The sequence below is a fragment of the Chaetura pelagica genome, unplaced genomic scaffold (assembly GCF_000747805.2).
Source record: "Chaetura pelagica isolate M959 unplaced genomic scaffold, ChaPel_1.0 scaffold246, whole genome shotgun sequence".
Lineage (NCBI taxonomy): Eukaryota > Metazoa > Chordata > Aves > Apodiformes > Apodidae > Chaetura > Chaetura pelagica.
In genome coordinates this window covers 1,758,091-1,781,385 of record NW_009953647.1, presented here as the reverse complement: position 1 = coordinate 1,781,385, position 23,295 = coordinate 1,758,091, and the positions used below count along the sequence as shown (strand labels likewise).

The 23,295-nt window shown below is 35.5% G+C and overlaps 1 protein-coding gene across 1 annotated transcript in view; it reads right to left on the bottom strand.

Annotated features, from left to right (window-relative positions):
* Window positions 1-890: 890 nt before the first annotated feature.
* Window positions 891-23,295, bottom strand: part of CDC73 (cell division cycle 73) — a 99,484-nt gene continuing 77,079 nt past the window's right edge. The window contains exons 10-16 of the mRNA XM_009999895.1: window positions 19,771-19,828; window positions 16,787-16,822; window positions 16,333-16,420; window positions 8,350-8,511; window positions 6,548-6,648; window positions 3,720-3,861; window positions 891-2,507 (exon numbers count right to left, since the gene is read on the bottom strand). Coding sequence (XP_009998197.1) covers window positions 2,471-2,507; window positions 3,720-3,861; window positions 6,548-6,648; window positions 8,350-8,511; window positions 16,333-16,420; window positions 16,787-16,822; window positions 19,771-19,828 — 624 coding nt within the window. The 3' untranslated portion in view covers window positions 891-2,470. The remainder of the gene's footprint in view (window positions 2,508-3,719; window positions 3,862-6,547; window positions 6,649-8,349; window positions 8,512-16,332; window positions 16,421-16,786; window positions 16,823-19,770; window positions 19,829-23,295) is intronic.

Here is a 23,295-nt window from a genome sequence, read left to right as displayed (position 1 = left end):
AGGAATCTGATTGCAAAATGGCTCATTTTATAAACATCACTACTTTTATGTCTGACAAAAATATGCATGATCAGGTGCCAACTCCTTCACAAATACATCTTTTACAACTTGTGTCAGAAATTGCTTGCAAGTACAAAATTCTACGTTGTTACAGGTCTACGCCCAATCCACTAAAAATGGCGCAGTTCATACAAAGACTTCATGGATTTTGCTCTTCAGCCAGCCTCACATCCATGTAACTTCACTAGTTTCAGGAGTTACTCCAAATATATACATAAATTTACATCTAAATCAAGCCATCTCCTGTATACGATATTGGACCTGGGATTACACGTGCATTTAAAACACAAGTGAAACAGGACAGAGAAAAGATAATTGGACCTTGCCTACTTTAAGACCACTGTATCACTCTGTACATGAAACTCTAATTTCTTCAAAATTCACCTTTTAAGTTTGCTGCCCATTGTAAAAGTAAGTCTCTTTAAAACTGCATGGCCCATGAAGTACTGATTATTAGGTTTGAACAAAATTTTATCTCTAATTGGAAATGTTCGAGAGTTAAAAAACCATACATGATATCCCATTATTTAAAGCAGTAATGAACACTAAACTGAACCTCATGGCAGTAATTACTGTGCTGATAGCAAATGGAGCTTTTCTCATCATAGTACAGGTAAAACCAAAGTTTTAGCTCACTCAGGTAGCACATGTATACATCTATAATAAACTTAAGTATTGGGAAAAACCAGTCACTTGGTACTAACTGCCCATACGAATAGAACTTCCAGTAGTTCTGTATTCCCTGTTCTTCTCAGTCATTTCACAAAATCCATTAAAAAATCCAGTGTTAACTTTAATCTTGGAGTCACTGGGTTTTTTTGTTTGGTGGTTTGTTTTTTTTTACATTTCCGTTAAGACCATTTAAAAATAGTCTTGGTACAGCAGGGATTGGAACATGTAACTAGAAGTCAGACCTCACACTCCTCATAAATTTAAGAAAATTTAAAAAACCTCTTAAGGAGATGTGCCTTCTGGTTTTATTAAAAGTGAAGGTAACATCAAATAAAAAGCAAAAATGAAGAACAGGTAGAACGTTTTACTTTCATCAAACCTTAAATGTAAAGTATATTAAAAAACATGGTTGGGCATTTCAAGAACAGGAATATAAACACTTATTTTCTATCCCAGAAAAAAATTCATGCGGGTGTTACAGTATTTGATAATTCTCTACATCCACTGGTTTGCAACATCAACTTAATCTTATTAAGTACAGAGATACCACAAATTCACACAAATACCAGGGGGTCTTCTGGTGTCTGTTATACTGTAGATCAAGCAAATCTGTTCTTTGGTAATTGAAGTAGGCTCATTTTGCATTCCAATGCAGGACTGTTAGGAGGCCGTATTAGCCACTCATCTCAGAAAATGAGAATTCCTGTAGACATAGTCTGGGCTAACAATATTAGAGGTGGTATCAGAGGTATAAAATGCAAAAAGTTGAAATTATTAATTCCTTGTGGTGACCATTTCAGGAAAAAAAAAAATCCAGACTCTCTCCTTCTCTCTTCATTGTTTAATCTAAGTAACATTTAGACTCATATGTAAAGGTGTTTTTATAGATGGGAATGTACACATGCACACTTTCAGTTTAAATAAAGAGATCTTCATGGAGAATGGCAATTTGAAGTAACATGACTTGAAGGTACTCCTATAATAAAGTTTAAAGATTTAGTAAACTGGGACATTGCAAATCCAAAAAAGCATTTCTAGATTTTTTTCATCTTCCCTTTTTCAACAAAGACTGACAGGATATACATATACAGGTTGACATTTTGATTTATCCAAAAGAATTTTCACTTTGCTCAGTTTGCAAGTCCTATTGACTAAAATGTAGTATCATTCACAACAAAATATTGTCAGTAAGTGAAACAATAAGCAAAGAAAACCAAAAATAAGCTCAGAAGCTAAGTGGTTTAGAAAGCCTGGTAACATCTATGTGTGCATAGTGTGTCTATAATTTTTTTTTATACATTATATATATAGACACACACACACATATATACACACACACGTGCGCACGTGTGCACACGCTCACATTTGTAACCTGCAGTGAAGATCAATCTATTTTCTAATAAGGAACAAAACACATTATTTTAAAATGTGGCTAATTTAACAAAACAGAGAAGAAACTGCTGCTATCAAAATATACAATTTGGATTGCAGACTAGAAGGCTAACAACATTAAAAAAATAGTTTTAAGCAAAACCCCTTTGCTTCTGAAGAACAACAGGTTATCAACCTGCCATAGCATGAAGCATCCAAACAAGATTTTATAAAAAGATTAAACTGTGACCCTTCTTCATTTGTAAAGTTCTCGACATATCATATAGTGCCAGCTCTGGTCTCCAAACTGGAGCCTCTTTCACTTTTCTCAATTCATACTTCAGGAAATAAATGGCAGCTGAAGGATTCAGAATCTCAAGTGAGATTTGTGCTTTACCATATACCTGAAAAAAATTAACAGAAAACAACATTACTACTCTTTTGGTACTTACACAAATTTTACTCTCAGGAATAATATGCAGAGACTTTGTTAAAAACAAAAATCCTAAAGAACTAGCAAGTTGCTGAAGAGATGCAATGTCTTCTGTCCCATATAGCTCTGTATTATGCTCAGTATTTGTCCCACTAAAAGACAGTCAGATAAAACCTTTGCTTCAAAGCATCACGATGCGTAACATTGGGAGATTGTAGTTAAAGATAACTCCAGTTCATTCTGGGAATTCAGATATGTAGTTTAGCTAAGACTTTTAAATAAGAAGCCATAGAAAGTTTGGTGGATGGAATTATTTTGACAATTCCCATGGGATTTTTCTTTTTGAAGTTCACTCAATCATTCAAGTAGTTTGCTGTGCAATCAACATGAAAAGATTAAACATTCATGAAATGCATAGGCTTCTTCCTTCATATTTCTTTTCTATTTCATGATAAAAAAGTTCCTTCTCTACAACATGGAAAAGGTATGTAGAGATGGTTGTGAACCACAGAGAAGCAGAATCAGAAGCAATGTTGCTCTTCACAGAGCTGCTGGCGCTACTCCATCCCCACTTTTCAGAAAAAGCAGGGCTAAATATTTGGAAGACATCTAAGATACAAAAGTATCACTAACTCAAAGCTATAGCTTTAGCTATGTGCTATATTTTTTTAACTTCCTTTTTTAACCAGTGCTGTGGACTCAAGGGCATCAGGATAAGATAATGCTTTGTGGCTCTTCACCTTAAGGTAGTTCCTCACCTTTTCTAGACTGTCACCTAGTGAAGTAGAGAGAGGAAGGAGGAGAGCTCATAAGCTCAGAACTGCAGTTCCAGGGGAGGACTTGGGGAAACAAAGGAAAATTCTGCACTAACTAGCTTGTTCTGCATTCCTTTTCTTCTGCCTAAAGGGAGGTGGTGAATGACTGGACTAATGATTAATGGCAACTACCCTTTCTTTAAATCCATGCATACTACACTTTGGAGATTATTATTTATAGTCTCTAATAAAATATAGTGGCATATATTTAACTGTATCAACAGGAAAAATCTAAATGGGCAGTATTTTCAAGCTAAAAGATTGTTCAGATGTGTAAGTTGTACACAATTCCCTTGTTGCCATGACTTTTAATTCCCACAAAACACTGTAAAAGCATGAGCATGAAGGTTTTTCAATAGGATGCATACCTGTCCAAAGTTTCCCAGAAGCGTAGGAATACTGGCCTGTCCAAGTGTCTTTTGTGGTAGCTTAGTTCTAACACTGTTACATCCCACTTCTGTACATTTGGATCCAGACGTACTTCATCGTATTTGAGATGAAAAGCTTTAACTACAGGAAACAGGAAAACATAATGACTTTACAGTATTTAATTATCAGTTACAGAGAACTCCCACCCCTCTTTTTCAGAATAAAGCCTGAGAGCAAAAATAATGAGCCCATCTCTCAAGAAAGTCAATTAGTTAATAAAGGGCACTGGGCTAAACTCAGTGTTAAGTGGCTACTATCAGGCTCTCATGCTATTACAGGTTTAAGGGAAAGGACAGCTCCTGTTTCTAGATTCCAGGAAAAGAGCAGAAACTCATTGCCAAGTTAAGGAGTTTTCCTCTGGGAAACAATTACATTATTTCTGAAAATCTTTGGCCTGTCCAAGAAAAAAATAATTTCTGAGACAACTGAAAAGGAAGCCGGGCTATTTCCTGAAAATCTGTGTGTAAGACTGATAGCAGATTGCCAGTGTAACCCCCATAAGCATTCTGAGAAATTTAGTAACTGTCAATTTCCCCTCCTCTAGTATTCAACTACAAATTATAAAATATTAAGTTATTTTTCTTTTGGGAAGTATTGTCACACGTGAACTATGCAAAGCCTAAGCATGAACACATTGATACTAATATCTTCTTGTGACTCTTCTTGATTTCCTTATCCAAACCATAGCTTGACATAATCCAGTGCCAAGTATTTAAGTCTTGCACAATTCCTATCAGGTAACCAATCTGATGCATTTTATATTTTCGCTGTTACTGGAGAAATAAAAACATTTCATCAGGCTTGTGAGAACTAGTTATTTTTAGTACCATGGTCATATCTGCCCTGGTACCACACTATTTTTTGTTCCACAAAATCCACCTAAAATTTTAGCCAAATGGCTAAAATAAATAAAATCAGTACCTGTTTCCAGATACAGGTTGGTCTATAAAATTATTTATCTAGGAGCTTTCTAGATGATTAGTATCTAAAATAAGCTTTTTTGTGTCTGTGAACTAAAGAACTAACTATACTAAAGATGTGATGGCTTGTACAACTGCCAGATAATTTTCCAAGCTTTGTGAATGAAAAGTAAGTATACATATACATTATCTTTGCCATACAATGTTGCATTTTTTAAAAATAAGTCCAGAGAAAGCAAATAAAGATGTATCAGGGCTATCTCTGTTTGCATAAAACTTAATCAACACCTGACAGTTTCTGCATTAAGGTTAAATGATATTGAGTAGAAGATACTCCACTTCTCAAACTGAAACAAATCAGTAATGAAGTGCATTAACCCGCCCTAGTGGGAAGACCTTTATAATAGTATTCAAAATGAAATATTTTTTCATTAAAGTGACATAATTCAAAAATTCATCTAAAACATTCACTTACAGATGCAAAAATAAGCTTGTTTGCTATGTGAACACCAAACATTCAGACCACATGTAAAGAGGAACAATTTTAGAGACTCAATTAGCAAAATGCTACATGACAGAGCAACTGAACAAATGAAATAAGTTTGATGGGCTCTGGTTCAATGCAAATTGAGGTATTCTTTATGGTAAGCTACCTGCTTGTTTTAAAGAATTACAGTGATAAGCTTTGAATATTTGTTAATTAGTATGGACCCACATTAAGAAATGCAAACTGCAGATGAAACAGGAGCCAGAAACCACGTTTATGGAGACTTCAGAAGACTACAGATATGGGCAAAGTGACAGCTTCAGGAAAAGGTAAACACACACAACCAGACTGACTTTTCCTGCACTCACTTCATTAACACCACTGTTCTTTACTCTTTCTAGGAAAACAGTTTAAAGATACCATTAAAAATTGTCATAACTCCTATGGTCCTCTACACATTTGTATATACATAACGTTAAAATTAATAGGAACTAGCATGTAACTAGGGGTTGTTCAGCCTGAAGAAGAGAAGGCTCCAGGGAGACACTGTAGGAGCCTTCTAGTACCTGAAGGGGCTACAAGAAAGCCAGAGAGGGACTTTTTACAATGGCATGAAATGAAACTATTCCCACTTGTCCTGTCAATCTATTTTTGTTTTTTGTGGGTTGGGTTTTTTGTGTGTGTATGCTTTGGTTGGGGTTTTTAAAAGTCTGTAGCTCAGACACTACACAAAGGTTTATCTTCTAAGGCAGCTTCACAATAAAGCAACAGAGAACAGAAGCTGACAATTTTAGACAGTATCACACACCTTACAGTTACAAGAGTGAAATGTGTGAGAAAAGTGTAGTGTTGCAAAGCATACTGGGCACAACTGTGGTAACTCAAAAAAACAGTTCAGATCTAAACAGTGGTAACACCTAGTTTACAACTTCAAAGTACTTTTTATCTTGATAAACTTTGAAGCTTTTGTCAGATACCAGATTGTATTTGTAAAGCTTTCTTAGTGAAATACTAGGTGATTAATCACCTGTTAAGTATAATGAAATCTGAAGACAGCCTGTAAATCTGTTCTCTATGAAGTGCTATAGTATACACTGTGATTTCACCTTTGTCTGGAAGCTTGGAAACTAACTTTATAGACCAGCTATTTCTGAGCCTCTTGTAAAGATGACAGCTTGGAGATTTCCACAGGTCAGAAGAGAAGAACTGCAGAGGGCACATTAAGACGTGCCATACATATGAAGACCTAAACTCCTGTCTTCTCAGCCACCCCAATTCAATAGCACCTTGGCACTACTTTGCCATAAGCATAAACACCTCAAAAAAAACCCCCAAGCAAAACAAACCCCAAAAGCCTTACTTTTTGCAAAGATATCAACAGGTGATCCGTCAGGCAAGAGCCAAGGCCAGCCTTTGAACTGCCAAGCAGGACCCTGTACAAACACTGCCACCACTCGATCCCTATGAACACAGAAAGGGATGGACGTAAGGATGGCCTTGAGCATCTAAATTACATGTTTTCTTAAACAGGCAATATACCTTAGAAGTCTTTTTATCTACTAACAGCAGTATAGCACATTTAACAATGACACTTCCAACACAATTGCTTTGGCCATTACGCAAACAAAAATTTATATAATTTTTTATGAACTTTTAGCCCTGTCCCTTTGCAGAACACAGCTCAGTTTCTCATGCTACATTTATAAGAAGTCAAACAGTGCTTATTTCTGGTCATTATTACTTTATTTTTTAAAAAGTGCTCCAACATTTTAGAGATAATCTTTTATGTATAACACTATAAATTATGATGCGTCAATTTAAAAAGCTTTTATTCTGAATACTGTTAAAGTCTATTCTAAAAATTTATTAGAAGAGACAGCTGCTAAATTCCTGCCTCCAGCTGCAAAGCATATAATTTTTTTGTAAGGGTATGTAACCATTGCAAATAACAAGTAATCAGCTCCTTAATCCAATCCCCAAATTTAATTCATAAAGTCTACAAAATGCCAAACGGAAGGGAGTAATGACGATGGAAATTTGAGGATTTTTTTGGGATTTAGAAGACAGACTAAAGCTTGTCATCTAAACTGATGTTGCAGGTTTTATAATGGCTAACAAAAAACACCCAGCGGCAATGGGCTGATTTCTAGATACTAATACCTGATCCTCCTTTGAATAAAAACAAGCTAAAAAACTCACACCACTTCATCTCTCTGGTCAGATGGACTTCAGGAAACATTTCTACTTGCTCTTAAAGGTTTGATCATTAAACGTTGTAATTGCTATTTGCTATTTAGAATTTCAAAACCAAGGTTTTCTGATTAGTTTAAGTTATTAATACAGCAAAAAATTAATTTAGGAACAAGACCTTTTCAAAGTATTTGTCTCCATTAAAATCTACTTTGGAAGTCACAAAGTCACCAAAAATATTGGTGTGTATGTCTAAAATCCTAACATTTGTGAGGAAGATGTTGCTTAATTTGTTCTATCAAGCAGCAAAAAGATGTTTCACCATGATTTTTCTACTCAGAGAGAATTATGTTTTCATTTCACTGAAGAATGGGCTATAGACAGAATAATCCTTTTTCTTAGGATTTTTTCTTAAAAGCTGCCTATGATTCCCTTTCTTCAAGTGGAGCTCTCCTTCCATCACTCAATCTAGTTCTATGACTCATTCACTATTTAAACCACGGTTGTCTTCACTGATGTTTTCTTTCTTTCTTAAACTATTTAAAACGCTACAATGTTGGATGCTGAAGGTCTGCAAATGTATCTTTCTAACACATCTCATGCACAAAGCAGACAAGAGAGGAGGATTTTTCTCTCAGATGTTTCAGTGACACATATTACAGCATCACAAACTGGAAAACCTATAGGAATATTCCTATTTGAATTTCTGGAACTTTTCAGGTAAACCTGAATAAAAATAATTGTGATACTCATACTGTTGAAATGTAGTGTGTTGGATTATTTTAAGAAGCTTATGTTTTCACCTGAAGAAAAGATTCCTATACATGTATCAATCAAATCCATTATTTTATCCATATCTTCACTTTTTACACTATATAAATATGTTTATATATATAGCAGAATTTCATTTCTCGCCTCCAAATTCTGTATTCTCCTGATTAGGAAATTATGTAAAGGGAAAATCTCTTTTACCAGTCTTGTGGCATAAGCTTCAGAGGTTGGTCTACTACTCGATAAGGTACAGTAACACTGACTGTAGTTCCCCCTGGCTGTATCTGGTCCTTCCTTCTCTGTATTAGAGTTTCATTTTCTCGTTGACAGCCTTGTTTCTTCTTTTCATCTGATGGTACAAACCTTGGGGAATAAAGAAACATTCAGCAGAGAAAAGCAAATTATTTGATTTAATCGGCAGGAAAAGTAATAACTTTATCAAAACTTTGCATTATTGGCAAGAGTGACTGAAGTCACCTCATTTTCACAACGCCAAGTCTCCATTACTACTCATTCAGAACAGCAAAAACCACAAAAATAATATTTCTTAAGCCCTTATGATAAAATCTACTGGAAGTCCCCTGCTCCTCAAAACTACAGCCTGTTCTTATGCACTCATGGCATTCCTTGCCTGCCTTACCCAATACACTTGCAAATGAGAAGCCAGAGCACAACCTGGGGAACAGCTGCAACTCATTCTTTATACTGATCAAGAGTAACCTGGGCAAGCTTAAGCACTAAGAACCAATTGTTTCCAGCAGGAAATTTTAGACATCTTGCTCTTGGAGCCATCAGTATTATGTTTTCTCAAGAAAGCTGGGATTTTTGGTCAACAGGGTTTTTCGGTGAGGTTTTAATTTTTGGATGACGGTGATTTTAACTTTATCAACAATCCATCTGGTTACTATGATGGATGACACCACAATTTGGTATTTTTTTTTTCTAAATAGCTTCTCTGACAGATTAAGTGCTTATATATATAATCTATATATGACAAAAATAAATGCTTAAGATGTGCCCTCTCCAAGGAATTACAGGTTTTTGATTTTTCAGCTCCCCATCTTAAAAAAAATACACAGAACAGTTCCCAAAACTGGCATTATAAATATGAGTAGTGTAAGCCTTTTTACTCATTAATCTCAGTGGACTTAGTCAAATGGAAAGATAACAAAATACTGCATTTTATAGAAGGCAAACCAGGTCACAGAAAGTTAAGCTCTGACCAGTAGCACTGACCAGGTCACCTAAAGTGCAGAGCTCAGACACCCATGTTCTCTTAACATTCTATTCAGAACCACCCAGCTGCACCACTAACATGATTTACCACTGACTTTTCATTTCTAAAAATTCTGATAAAAAAGAAACATTATGTTTCAACTTAACTGCAAAAGTTACCAGGAGTATTTATGGTACATTTAAGAGGCAGTAGTCAACATATTTGGCAAGATTTCTTACAGTGCAGGTGGTGGTTTTTAAAAGTTTACTACAAGTAAATTGCTTGCACCATTTCCATTTTTTCTCTTCACCCTTTATCTATTTGAATACTAAAAACCAATTTGAATATGCTTAAACAGGCAGACTGCACTTCCTACTGCTGGAAAAATAGAAAAAAGGAATGAAAAATGAAGAAAAAATGTCATTTTTCAGTCAACCTGAAACATTTTGCTAAGGTCTTATATCCAATGAGAAAATGGCATCTGGGGCAAAAAAATCCCTAACCAAATACATTTTAAGGCAACTTGTGGAAATTGTCAATAAACCTTCAAGCAAAACTATTTATTTTCCTAACATAAACAAACAGATGAAGTCCCCTTATTCACTTCACGATTTAACGTTGTTTCAAAAACAAAGCCACCATTTCTAAGTTTGCCTCCAAATGCACACAACTGCACTGGAAAATTAAAAAAAAAAAAATCCATAAATTGCCCATTAAAGTTAATTAGTATTGCAAATAAAGGAAAAGCATTATAAACATTATATTACAAGCTATAAATTGACTTATTATTACCATTCTAGTACAAGCAAAACAACACTACTGTCAAGAAAACACAGACAAAAAAGCTATACAGGATACCCTAAAAAACCCTACATTTATGCCACTTGTAGTAATATTTTAAAAGTTAAGACAATGATTTCACCAACAACTGAAGTAACAAGAAAACAACTAATATTTACATATATTGTATCTACCATGCCCGACTGACACACATAATTGCAGGCTACACACAAGTATTCAACACAGTTCTACCGTGGAAAAAGCTACCAAATGTGACATAAGGATTGTTTCTAGTCAAGCTGGTAATTTAGAAGCTCAAAGTGAAGTGTAATTTTAGTCCTGAGCATACCTAATGGCCTGTCCTGTCAACATGTTGCAGGCTTTGCTTTGCCAGTATCGACTGATAGGTAACTGAATTTTATAATTTAGAGGATGACTTGCTTGGTGGTCTTGAGCTTTTAAGAAAAAACATTCATTAGTCACTCCCCAGTTATCACAACTAAGGAATCTGCGTTAGAAAGACAGAAATCAAGGTGTTTTTTTTTAAACTATTTTTTAAAAATCATTTTAAAACTTCTTAAACACCTTTTACCCCAGCAGCAAGTTCTATATGAAAAGCCAGGATCACCTAAAATGGTGGGAAGTTTGAGAAGAATTTTGTTCTTTATGCACTGAATGAGAACAAACTCTTACAGAATATGTAAATAAAAACCAAAGAGCTATACATACATTAAAGTGTGAATCAAATATTCGTATGAACAGCAATCTAAAAGGTCACATTTTTAATTTAATTTGTAAATGTGAGGAAGAAAACACCTTTTAAATGGAAACAGGAAAGCTGGCTGCCCCTGCCAAATTAGGGAAACATGGACACTAAGCAGTAAAAATTGCTATTCTACAAAGAGCCTAACAATTTCACCTCAGATCCCTCAAATTTGGCTGAAACAGGCATTCTCACTTCTCCTTCTGATGTTTAATATTTATTAGTTTAAGAATTCAACACTAGTTTATTGGCAGTTTCTCTCAATTTCAGCTAGAAACTTTTATAGCCATTAAGGCAGCATTTGGTTGTTCCTCAGTCAGGGATTCCTATTTACTGCAGAAGCCTGAATGTTTTTTAACTCATTTCTCCAGGACAGAACATAAAATACTTTGTAGTATCAATGAGCAGATTCACATGGAACTGTAAAGATGATGACTGCCATAAAGAAAAGCTCTGAAAAAACATGCTTACATCTATGTACACACAGAGTACAGGAATAAATGACAGCTTACAGAAAGTTTATGAAATACATGCTTGCATTTCCAGGAACCATCAATTCAGTAAGTACAATAAAAGCCACGTGCTCAAGAATAAAGAACAGAAATTGCTGTATGATTATAGACATAGTAATGGCTTACTACATCATTACTTGAAAATAAGACAAGTTTAAGAAATCTGATTATTAAAGTGAACAGCAGAACTCCTTTCTTCTTTTGGGAATTATTTGCCAGTACACTATTGCTTGTGGCTTAACTATACATTTGTACTTGACATGTTTTTAATCATCCAATACACTAGAAATGTATTCTGACACTGGGCTGTGTTAGTTTTCCAGATCAGTATGCTCTAGTGAAAACCAAAAAAAATTCACTATGTACTTAGAACCCATTTTTATACCCCTACTAGGAAATTAATAGCACTCAATACTCTTGCAGTTAATTGCCAAAATCATTATTCACATAAAAACTTGTGCACTCTCTCACTTTACAAAGACAGCAGGTCCCTTTCCTAAGGTAACAGTTAAGTGACTAAACACGATCAAATTAGGGGAGGTAATTTGTAAGATACTATCCACTGAACTGCCAGAGCTGCTCATGTGAAGGCTCTAAACTCACATCAATTGCTAGCATTAACTTTAAAACACTTTCACTGAGGTCAGGTCAGCACTTTCTGGCCCCCAACTCAGTCATATTGAAAAGTGCATGACCAGAGAATAAGGCAACTCCCATGCTGGTCAGTAACAGACCACTGTAGTATACGTGGTTTTGGTAATGCATCATCCCCAAATCTTTCAGATAATTTGCTCACTATCAAAGCTGGATAAATCTCAGTGAGTTGCCTGGCCACATATGGTGAAGCACATAATGAGTAAAAGCATCATCATAATAAAAATACCTACTCATCATCTAATCATTTACAGCTGTCTGATATAATTCCTGCCTTGCTTTTGTTCCATGTTAAGCAGAAAAAACATTCCACTGCTTGTTATCATTCCTACCTCTGAAAAGCTTAACTCTGGATATTCTCTAATAGTTAATCTGGAAAGTCAGATTTTACATAGAAATTATGATACCCAGTGTTGCATTCAGATAGTTAAAAAAACTTGTGTCAATATATATATACTGGTGTATATATATATATACACTAGTGTATATGAAATATTTTTAAGAAGCTTCATAATATACCATAAAGTATTGCCATTCTGATTTTAAATGAAATTGTATCTTTTCAGTGTTTTAGAAACTCTTTGTTTTTAATCTTGTACTTGGCTCCTTAGAAAAATACCCTTTCAAAAAAAGGTTAACAAGAGTATTTGTGTATTTACAACATGTGAACTATATCTAATATAATTATACATAGAAATGTCCCCCTACAAAATCTGAACGGTGACAATTAGATCCAACAGATGAATCAGACATCCTAAACAAGAAAAAAAAAATCTTAAACCAGTAATATGCTTCTGGTTTATCATAAGATATTCTTCATTCTACTAATAGTAGTTTTCCTGCTTTCCATATTCTCTGCCTCAAAAGAGAGCGTAAGATTAGTGATGAATTAAACATACTAAGCATCATAAAAATGTCAGCCAAATTTGGCAAGGAAAAAAACAACATACTACAGAGCTATGAACAGGCTACTACACATGTTGCTACTATTAAATTTCTTTCAGTCCTCAACAACTTACTTTAGCACTTACCATAGTACTCGATGGAGACTGTTTATTTTACAACAAACAACTTAAAATATCTGCCAATGATACTAAAATTATTTTTTCTCACTTCCAAAGTGACATGTTGCAGTCCAGTTACTTATCACAAATATTTCAGCATCCTAGACAAAAACTATCTTAAAAGACACAGATTTCCAGCTATGACTATGTTTTCAGTGGCTTGATTTCCTAATATTATTTCAGCTTTGCTCCTTATTTTGTTTTAAGAAATACTAAAATCACACAAGTTGGCTTTATTTATAAAACCCAAATACTTATTCTTTATTATCACACTTAAAAGAACAGTACTTCCTCACCTATCAGGCATGGAAGAAGTCGTTTCCCTCTAAATAGCCTGTGTAACACATGTATCACACCTTCCATATGCTGCCAATCCTGGGGGCCTCATTCTCCCAGGGTTCTCCCATACTTCTTAACAGTCCCCCTTACAATGGCTCTTCCAACTCCAAAAATCCCTTCTCCTTATGCTATATCGTTTATCTCCTCTGATGGGTAAAATAAGCAGGTGATTACCTCTAGAATATACAAAATTCACTTCTACCTCTATCTTTCTCAGCAGGGATCATTACTTCGGATGTCTTTTTTTCTAGCTGGACAACTTCCTTATCCCAAAATTATAGCAGTGACATGTATCTCCCAAACCCCCACTCTTCTGGCAAATCTAGCTGAAAACAGGGAATGAGTTAAAGAAGTTGATGACTTAAGAGGCAGAACATTAGACATGTCTTCTTACCTTGGAAAACCATCACATATCTATCAATCACACTCTACATCACGGCTAGTTCCACATTCTGCATACCTGAACAGTAAAAACAAACCCTGTAGCCATTTCTAAATTAATGACTTCAATAAATTTGAATGCAAAAAAATACAGGCCAGGTGGCATATTTTCTAGAAGAGTGCTAGAACTGTCATGGCTAAATTAATGTTTTGCTCTTTTGAATTCTGCTACTGCACATCTGATTCATGAATAGATCTTGCTTCTTCACTTTGTCTTTCACACTTGTAAACTATATCAGTGTCCTCTTTTGACCCTGTCCTGGTTTGAGCCAGGATTAAGCCAATTTTCCTTTTACTGATTTTTTTTTTCCTTCAGTGGGCTTTCTTTTAACTAGGAAGGTCAGAGATCACAGAAGACAACTTCCTTCCTCTGAGCTTACATAGATATATGGAATGGGATATCTCTGGCCAATTTTGCTGTCTAATTCAGCCTCCTAAGGGGGTGGGGGTCACAGATCTGCCCATAGTGCCCGAGCCAGCAGAGTAAAGATGTGACCTTGAAGACCCAGCAGTTAGAAAAACATTCCACTGTTTGTTATCATTCCTAGCTGGAACACTCTGCTACTAGTTAAAAGAAAGCTTACTGAAGCAGGGGGGAGGGGGGGAAATCAGTTAAAAGAAAATTGGCTTCATCCTGGCTCAAACCAGGACAGACTCCTTAAACTTAATTACATTTTTTAGGAATCATGTTCTCTGCACTCTATCTATCAGCCTCATCTTGAGGCAGGTCTTGAGAAGTTAACTGAAGCTCTACTCGAGTGGAGCTGAAAACAGCTCAAGTCTCCTGGCACAGATATACTTACACACTACATTTGGATGCTTTATTCCATACAGGTATCCCTGTACCAGAAAGTCACAAATTACACACATGTAAAATCAAAGGCTTGTAGCTGTGCAACTTCTTCTTAAACATAAAAAACCACAGAAGCAAGCAACATCTTTTGTCAACACCATTACATTTGTCCAGTAACTGATTGCATATTAAACTATAATGTTAACAGCCAGGCTCCTCTCCAATTAAGTATTTCTGAAGAGGCACTAGGAGTACTGTATGCTTGCTAAATCTTTGATGATATGTGGCAGTAATCTAAGAATTAGAAACAGCTGGAGATAAGAAGGTATCTCAGAGCACAGTTTGAAAAAATTCTAGGGTAACTCCACTGGAAACTATAGCACCACAAATACGGACTGCCTATTTTTGACAAAAAACAGTGAATAGCCTCATGAAGGACAAGCAAAGTGCTTAAGGTGGAAGAAAGAAGAGCTGTCCATCTTTTGAACATACCATTGTGAACCACCTAAAACAGTGCATTTCTCTGTGAAAACAGCTGCCTGTTTCGGAAAAAATAACTGGTTAACCAATAGACTACTCTAAATACCACGATCTGCTAGACAAGCAGAAAGATATTTTGGGGTTTTGTTTGTTTGTTTTGTATCATAATAGTGAATTTTACCTTACCATGAAGAAAATAATTTCAAGTCTTGATTGCATTCAGCCATAATGAAATGAATCTTAGAAACAGACATGTGATGCAATACACAAATTTAAGCAACTCATTAATGGTTCCCTGACTGATTTGCATCAATACTATGCTATGTTCTTAATTTTTGCTGCATGTGAACTTTAAAAAAATTCTTTATTTACAGAAGCAGTTGACCTGCTCAGCTGATATAGCCATAAAACAGAGGCCACCTCCTCCTTTACGGTAACTGTGGTCATTTCCTGAAATCTCATCTTAGCTCCATAAGCACACTGCCCTTGCTCATCTTCTTTAAGCATTCATTCTTTGTTACATAGAAGAATATCACTACAGATTGCACTGTAAGGGGAGACCTTATTAATACCTATAAGGATCTAAAGGGTGGGTGCAAGGAGGATGAAGCCAGACTCTTTTCAGTAGTTCCCAGTGACAGGATGAGGGGCAGCAGGCACAAGATGGAACATGGGAAATTCCATTTACATGTGAGGAAAAACTTCATTTTGGTGAGGGTGACAATGCACTGGGAGAGGCTGCCCAGGGAGGTGGTGGAGTCCCTTTCTCTGGAAATACTCAAAATCCGCCTGGATGCAGTCCTGAGTAATATGCTCTAGAGGATGCTGCTTTAGCAGGGCAGTTAGACTAGATGATCTCTAGAGGCCCCTTCCAACTCTGACAACTCCATTATTCCATTACTTTCTTCTCAATATGCCCATATGGCCCACAGGTCACAACTATGCCAAAATTCTGAAAATCAGCTGGGTTTTCTTTGCCCCTTACTATTCCAGATGCTTTTTTTTAATATACTCTTATCCATATAACTACCTTGTCTTGAGACAGTAGACAGTCCCTCTTGCTTAATTACTGATTTGGTACTAGTATACCTTTACATCTGAATACAGGTTTTTTATATAGTTTTTTCTAATCAACTACTTACTTTAGATCTTGCAGAAGGTCCTTTGCATTAAGCATCGTTATTAAAGAGGTTGTTGCTGCCGGAATAATGATTATGGGAGTTCGAGATCCTGTAGAGATAATAATAAAGTTGCACTTGCCCATTTTTTGGGTTTTTGTTTTTTTAAGGTGTCCCCCCCTTTTTTTTCATTAAAGGAACTGTACATAAAACTTTGCATAACAGATAAAAAACATGAAAAAACACTCAAGGAAAATTGTATTAAATCTTTTCTAAACTGAAGATTTTCATTCACCAAAACATCCCCCATACCCCTGTATCAGGAGTCTCTAACTATGGCTAGGATCTGATTTTGCAAAACAGAATATTGTCTTCATTCCACTGACTGTTTATGCTGTTGCTTGTGGTTCCAGCAAATAACAGAGCAGGCACGATTCACACAGAAATGAAAAAGATCGTGTAACTAAAATTGACTCACCTTTTTTCTGGTTTGGAGGTGGTCTTGCTTGAGAAACTGGAAATAAAAACCAAAACATGCCAAAATGACTAAAACACAAATATGAGTGTCATTGTAAGGCAACATTTCAATGCTTTTAGTTGCAGGAATGGACAGAGAAGAATCACACTATAGTCACTAGATAATTTTCTCAAGATGCAATACACAGACTTGAAGGAATTTATAGTTCAGGTGTCAGTATGCAGAAGACAGAGCTTCTGTCAGTCTGAAACAGATGTTTGGACAGTTGAGTCAATCTCTCCTAATTATACTGAAACTAGTCATCCTTCTCCATCCTCCTCAAAAGGTCAGGGCACTACAGCATTGAAAAAAATTGACAGCAACCTTGAAAAAAGCTGCCTGTAGATCCTAAGTTAAAAAGTGTTGAACTACCAGGAAGAATATTTCACAACAAACTAATTGTTATAGACCCTCACCTTTTCATTAATAGTTATTATTGTATATATGTGGGATTCAGCTATCCTTAATCCACACAGAACTTTCAACAATCAAAAGGTGAATTTCAGTCTTACTCAAGTTATTTTGGTTTGCTTTTTTTTTTTGAGCTATATGAGCTCTTTGCATGCCAGAAATAATGAAATCTGATGGATATGATAGCACTCAAGCAAAAAAACCCAAAGAAACAACCAAAAAATACAAAACAAAAACACCAAGAAAACCCCCCAAACAAAAACATACGAAGAATACTGGCCAGATAGAAACCAAAGAATTGCCCCCTCACACACCAGTGCAATATTTCCACTTCAGTCTTCCAATTTGAGACCTCCTCAATATGGGAAATACTTCAGTCCAAAGTTGGAAAAACAGAAACATTTTTTCACTTTGGTGCTATTACTTTTACAGCACAGTTTTCAGGAGGTCTAACTTAAGCAAAATACTGTTGTGCTTGATAACTACAATCATACATGTTTATCTTAATTCACAAACCGCACAAAACGGTGAGTAGCAAAAAAGACTGATGCAGACTAACTCAAGTCTCAACTACTACTATGCATGACAAATTTCATTAATTGACTTCCAATTTCATAGCACCAACTTGGTCATGTTTATTTATGACCAACTGTTTCAGAATCTGACTAGAACAGTATAAATATTCACAACACATAGTTGCCATTGTTGAAATATTGAGACCATATACCTAATTATCTTTTCCTGACACTGTCAAATGCACAGCTATAATTGCCAACACTATATTGAACTACAATACCTTTACCTACCCAATAATTTTAAATTTTTGTTTTTTTTTAAATCTAGGCATCTCCTTAATTTAAAGATATTCCAGAGATATATGGGCAGTTATTAGCTGCCCTAACAAAAAGAAAACAAGAAAAAAAAAAACCCAGAAAAACAGAAAGAGAAAAGGAAAAGAATAAAAAAAAAGGAAAAAAAAAAGAGGGAGGAAAAAAGTATTGGACAGGTTAGTAGAAAAGTAGGTAGCACACAAAGGTACAAAAAAGATCTTAAATTAAAAGCACACCAGATATTTTTAAAAATCAGTTTTATATAACTGTTTTGTCCTATTTAACTAACACTTATGTGCATGGCAGTATTCTCCTGGAAATTGCACTTTTAAAATAATTTCATTGCTAAGAAGAGAATAAATTACTTTTTAAGTCTTAAAATATCCTAGAAAAGGCAGAGAGGTTTTTTTTCTTGTTTGTTTTAATGAAGCAGTATATACACTCTCTTCAGACTATACCTCTCTATTTTCTCTTCAGCTCTCAACAGAACGTTAAGGGCAGAATCAGTATAACCTGCATAATGTGCAAAAATATACACTTCTGCCAGTTAAGGCCCATGAAGTCACAGCTAGCAGTAGAGACCTGTGACAATTCAGTCAGATTTCTGTTCTTGCCACTTCTACCCTTTTCATACTGCTGTCTGTCAACTCCATTTGCATTATCATGCTTAACGGGGCTAGTGAGATAAGTATGACAGACAGCATGACCTTTCTAGTACCAAAACAACCAAACAGAACAATCTGTGCACAATAGCATTTATGTATGCTGACAACATTCAATATTACATTTTGGGGGAAGAATAATTTTTACAATGTTAAGTCTTAATATCAAATCCTACTAATAAATCACAAGGAATCAGCAAGGCATGCACTGAAAGCATTTAGTAGTATCAACAAGAACATAATAGTACTCAGCAGTACTTCTAAAAACATATAATTTTAAAAGGTAGCTATGTCTCAAAAAAACCCAAAATATCTCCTTTCCAATACCTTTGTAACAAAAAACACCCACAATTTTGTTCTTAAATAACACACTTCACTTGAGACTTTCTTCCAACCAAGCAGAAACTCTCATACTATGTAAATTAGGTGCAGATATGCACAGTCAATGGGAAACACTCCTACTTTCATATACTGTCTGTACCCTTACACTCTCCTAAAAACTCTTTCAATCTGACATATAATGATGACGTGGTAGCTAAAGGCTTCCAAGTGCAAATTAAACAGCCAGTTGAGGATTCTGGCCCTGAAACAATTTGAGTGCTAACAAGTATGAAGTAGTAATGCCAACACATTCAGAGAAAAATGTATTTCTGATATATTAATAAGAGAAGTAATAATATACCTCTCTTCCAGATTAGGTTTTCCATTTAAGTTGTTTCTCCTTGGAGTATAAACAAACTCTTGTACATTTGAGCTGGCGTTTGTGTAATACCAAGCTGACAAAGAAGCAGTTAATCACTTTTTTAATTTCACTAACACATCCATTTTCACTGGGCTAACTAGGTAACCCACTCTAGAGAATGAATCCAAGCCCCATGGTATATAACATTAAGCAAAAAGTTGTGTGTTAATTCCAATACATATGCAGTTAAAGGCCACAAATTAATCCCAACTTCATTCTCCAGCATACTGAAGTTTTTAATAGTACTTCTTTGAAATTCATACTTGGACAAGAAGCAGAAGTGAAAGTAGGTTACCTTACCTGGTCGTGGTACGGGCTGTGCTGCTGGAGCTTGTGTTTTTCGAGCAGAAGCCCCTTCCTTTTAAAAGACAGGAGAGGGAACATTAACAGCTACCTTTCTTGTCAGGTTCATGGGATTTTAAATTAACACAGAGCTACAGACAGTGTTATGAACATGAGGGCAATACATTTCCATTAAAGAGAAGAAAGAAAATGGTGAAGATATTCAAAACCCTTAACAGATTCTGTTTTAGACCTCGGGAGGAGAGATAATCTTGTAAGATTTTACAGGTTTACATTTTAAACATCAAATGCAAATCAGAATTTTTCTGCATTTAAGAAACTCTTTCTATTTACAGTATCGTCTCACTTTACCTATGATCTGTTTCACCACAGCTTAATGACGTAAATGTAAACAATTGGCTACACAATTTCAAAACAAGATCTGGTTATGCTCTGGATGGAAAACCAGGACCAAGAAATTGCAATGCATCCCTGCCATGAAGAGTTTTAGTGCCCAGAAATAGCACTCTGATGATAATTAGTTCTGCTCATGCTTTATCCAATTACCCTAATGTAACAAACAAAAGAGCTGCACTAGTATCTGTTCTTGTTAACTCTGGAGAGTCAACACAACATGTAAGAGAAAGTGAGGTCACACATCTGGTTTCAAAGCAACATTAAATTCCTTCAAGAACAAACTCTCTTCCAAATCACTTCTGAGAAACCTCACTGAACGAAACATTGAAAAGCCATAGATTCCAGCTACTTCAACTTGCAAGGCTGACAGAAAACCTCTTAACATGAAGCCATGAATTTTATCTAAAAATGACTTAAATGCTATTTGAAGCATATCCTTCAACTGTGAGACAATCAGAAAGGTCAGAGATCTCACCCTGAGAAAAACCTGTTTGAAAGGACTCCAATATAGTATTAGCACATTTTTATGTCCACGCACGAATAACAGGAAGTTCTGTACTTCAAAATCAAAAAGCTGATGAGCAGAGGAGCAAACACATGCAGACTCAAGTTCCATAATTTAAGTGACACTTAAAGAAACTGCTTTTAAGTTTCTACCATGAAAGGTAAAACTTTTTTTTTTATCTCAAGAACTGCGAAGTGCAAACAGAAGGGAAGATCACTTGACAAGTCATTAGAAAACACAAACTTATTCAAAATCTCTTCCCTGAGCTTTAGTTTAAGCCACACAAGATTAGTTACAATAGGCTGGAGTTGACATTTGGTACAGCATGCAGCCTTTGTAACTTTCACAATCAACAACCTCCTATTTATCTTCAGTGTAAGGATTTAACCCCCCATTGCAAGAAAAGGATTGAACTCAACTTTTCCTGTACTCTCTTCTGCTTATTAAAATACCAACATCTATGTAGGGCACTTGAGTCAGTAACTGTTTTTTTTAAGGCTTACTTTTTTAGTATCTGAGAAAAGGTATTTTTGCCAATCTCCTTTTACCATAATTACTCAGCAAATGCTAAAAATCAAAATACCACACTCCAAAGGAATGGAAGCAGGAAAGGTTGACTACCTTTGAGAGAAGTAATTAGTCTTGAGGCTGAGAAATATTAGTTATTTGAAACATCACCTTTCTTTTAACCAAGGAAATGATAAGAAAAGTTTTTGCATCATTTTCTGTGAGAAAAGACTGTTCCTGTGGTGTACTAATTATACATTTTAAAGAAATATCAAGAATTCTCCCATAACATTTCCTTAAATTCACAGCACCATATGAAATGGGGGCAAAAAAAAAAAAAAAAGAGTCTGGCTAAAGGACGGACACTTCCTGCAATGGTAATTTTCAAGTTGCCAAATCCAATTCAGTTTGCTCGGATGCATAACTACCACTTTCTGCAGTACTGCACATCTATTCCTCTTCCCTCCCCTACAGAATCCATAGTACAACTTTTATATCTTTCCTTCCACTTATCCAGTGCCTCCCCTATCTCAGGGTAGCTGAAACCAAGGGAGAGAATCAAGAGCTACTTTGGAGATTCTGGAAATTCTTGGAAAGAATTACAACCAGATTACAACCAAAGCCTTGTTTTGGTTTCCATATGGCTTGTGGTTGTGATTTCTTTCATTAAAGCACCAGACTATACTGAGAACAAAGCCTAATAAAATAACTGGCAAATGATTGACTCAGTTTTTCATAGTTCCCTCGGGACTGTCTTTTCTAAAATGATTAAGAGGAAACCTGGTGCAAAGGCCTAATAGGAAAAGGCAGACTGAGAACATGTCAACTGAAACAAAACAAACTAAGCCCCCAGAACAACAACAAATCAAATAAAAAAAGGAAAACACATGAAAACATCTGATTAATGGCTGAAAATAAATTCATTTAAAGAAGTAGACACAAAAGACAGTTACCACATCCAAGAACAATTCCTGCAAATCAGTGACAGAGGTCATGGCTTTTGGTTCTGTAAATCACTGCCTTAGACCATGATAATTTCATGGATGAACTGCAACTCTCTGCTTTTGATATTCTAGCATCTTCCTACAGAAGCACAATTGTCACCTACTGAAGGCATAATATCATTTTCTACGTAACCGATTTACATCTCTCTTCATGATTACCAATGATCTTATCACCACCTCCTATCGCATAAAAACTACGGACAATGTAGTAAAAGTTCTGATCAAGCTCATTCTTGAATGGTTTGTAAGGAGAAAAGTACACTATTAAGATGAGGAAGAAACACAAGTACAGAGCAGCAATGGTTGACAAGATACATTAAGTGGAGAAGGAAATTGGCTTTCAATAAGGAAGTCATTAGCAGGATCTTTTTGCTAACATTTCCCACTGTCCAGAAAACAAAAGATGCTGAGTGTAGATATAAAATTAATGCTTTTCAAAAGCATTCAGATAGAGTTCTTCCTATGATGATGCACTAATTTACGAAACAAGCTCTGTTTACAAGGCAGGTATAACCACAGAGAACTATATGCTAGGATTTCTCCCAGAGGAGAAGAAAATTAAGTTGACAAATTAAACTTCACAGTCGGTTCATTCAACCACACACAGTAAGTGCTGTTGGTAATTTCTGGCTGTAAGTGACTCAGAGGCAACTTCTCCTTTGCCATGCTCTGACTCCTTGCAAAGACAGTAGCCCATTTCTCAGTGAGCACACAGTAAGATATTTCACATCATCTACTATGAAGGTTTTAATGTAAAAGTTACCCTTAAGTAACTAGCACATTGCAAATTAACACTTGGGTTAGGGAGCTTTTGTTTGTGCAGCTGTACCCTAAGCATCAGAAGCAACAAAAATCACTGTTTAGCTATTTAAAGAACATTCATTTCTTCAAAGTTTCTGAACACTTAACAGTTTTGCTAAAACAACATAACTAATTCTTATGCATACGCTGTTCAAGACTGTTAAAAAATATACTATGAATATTCATAAATTGGAACTAATTTAGTAACAAAACCATCTAATTTGAAAAATGCAAATCTTTAAGACAGCCACTTAGCACTGTATTTTAATCAAAAATATATTACTTGGTTTAGTTGTGATAATTTCACAC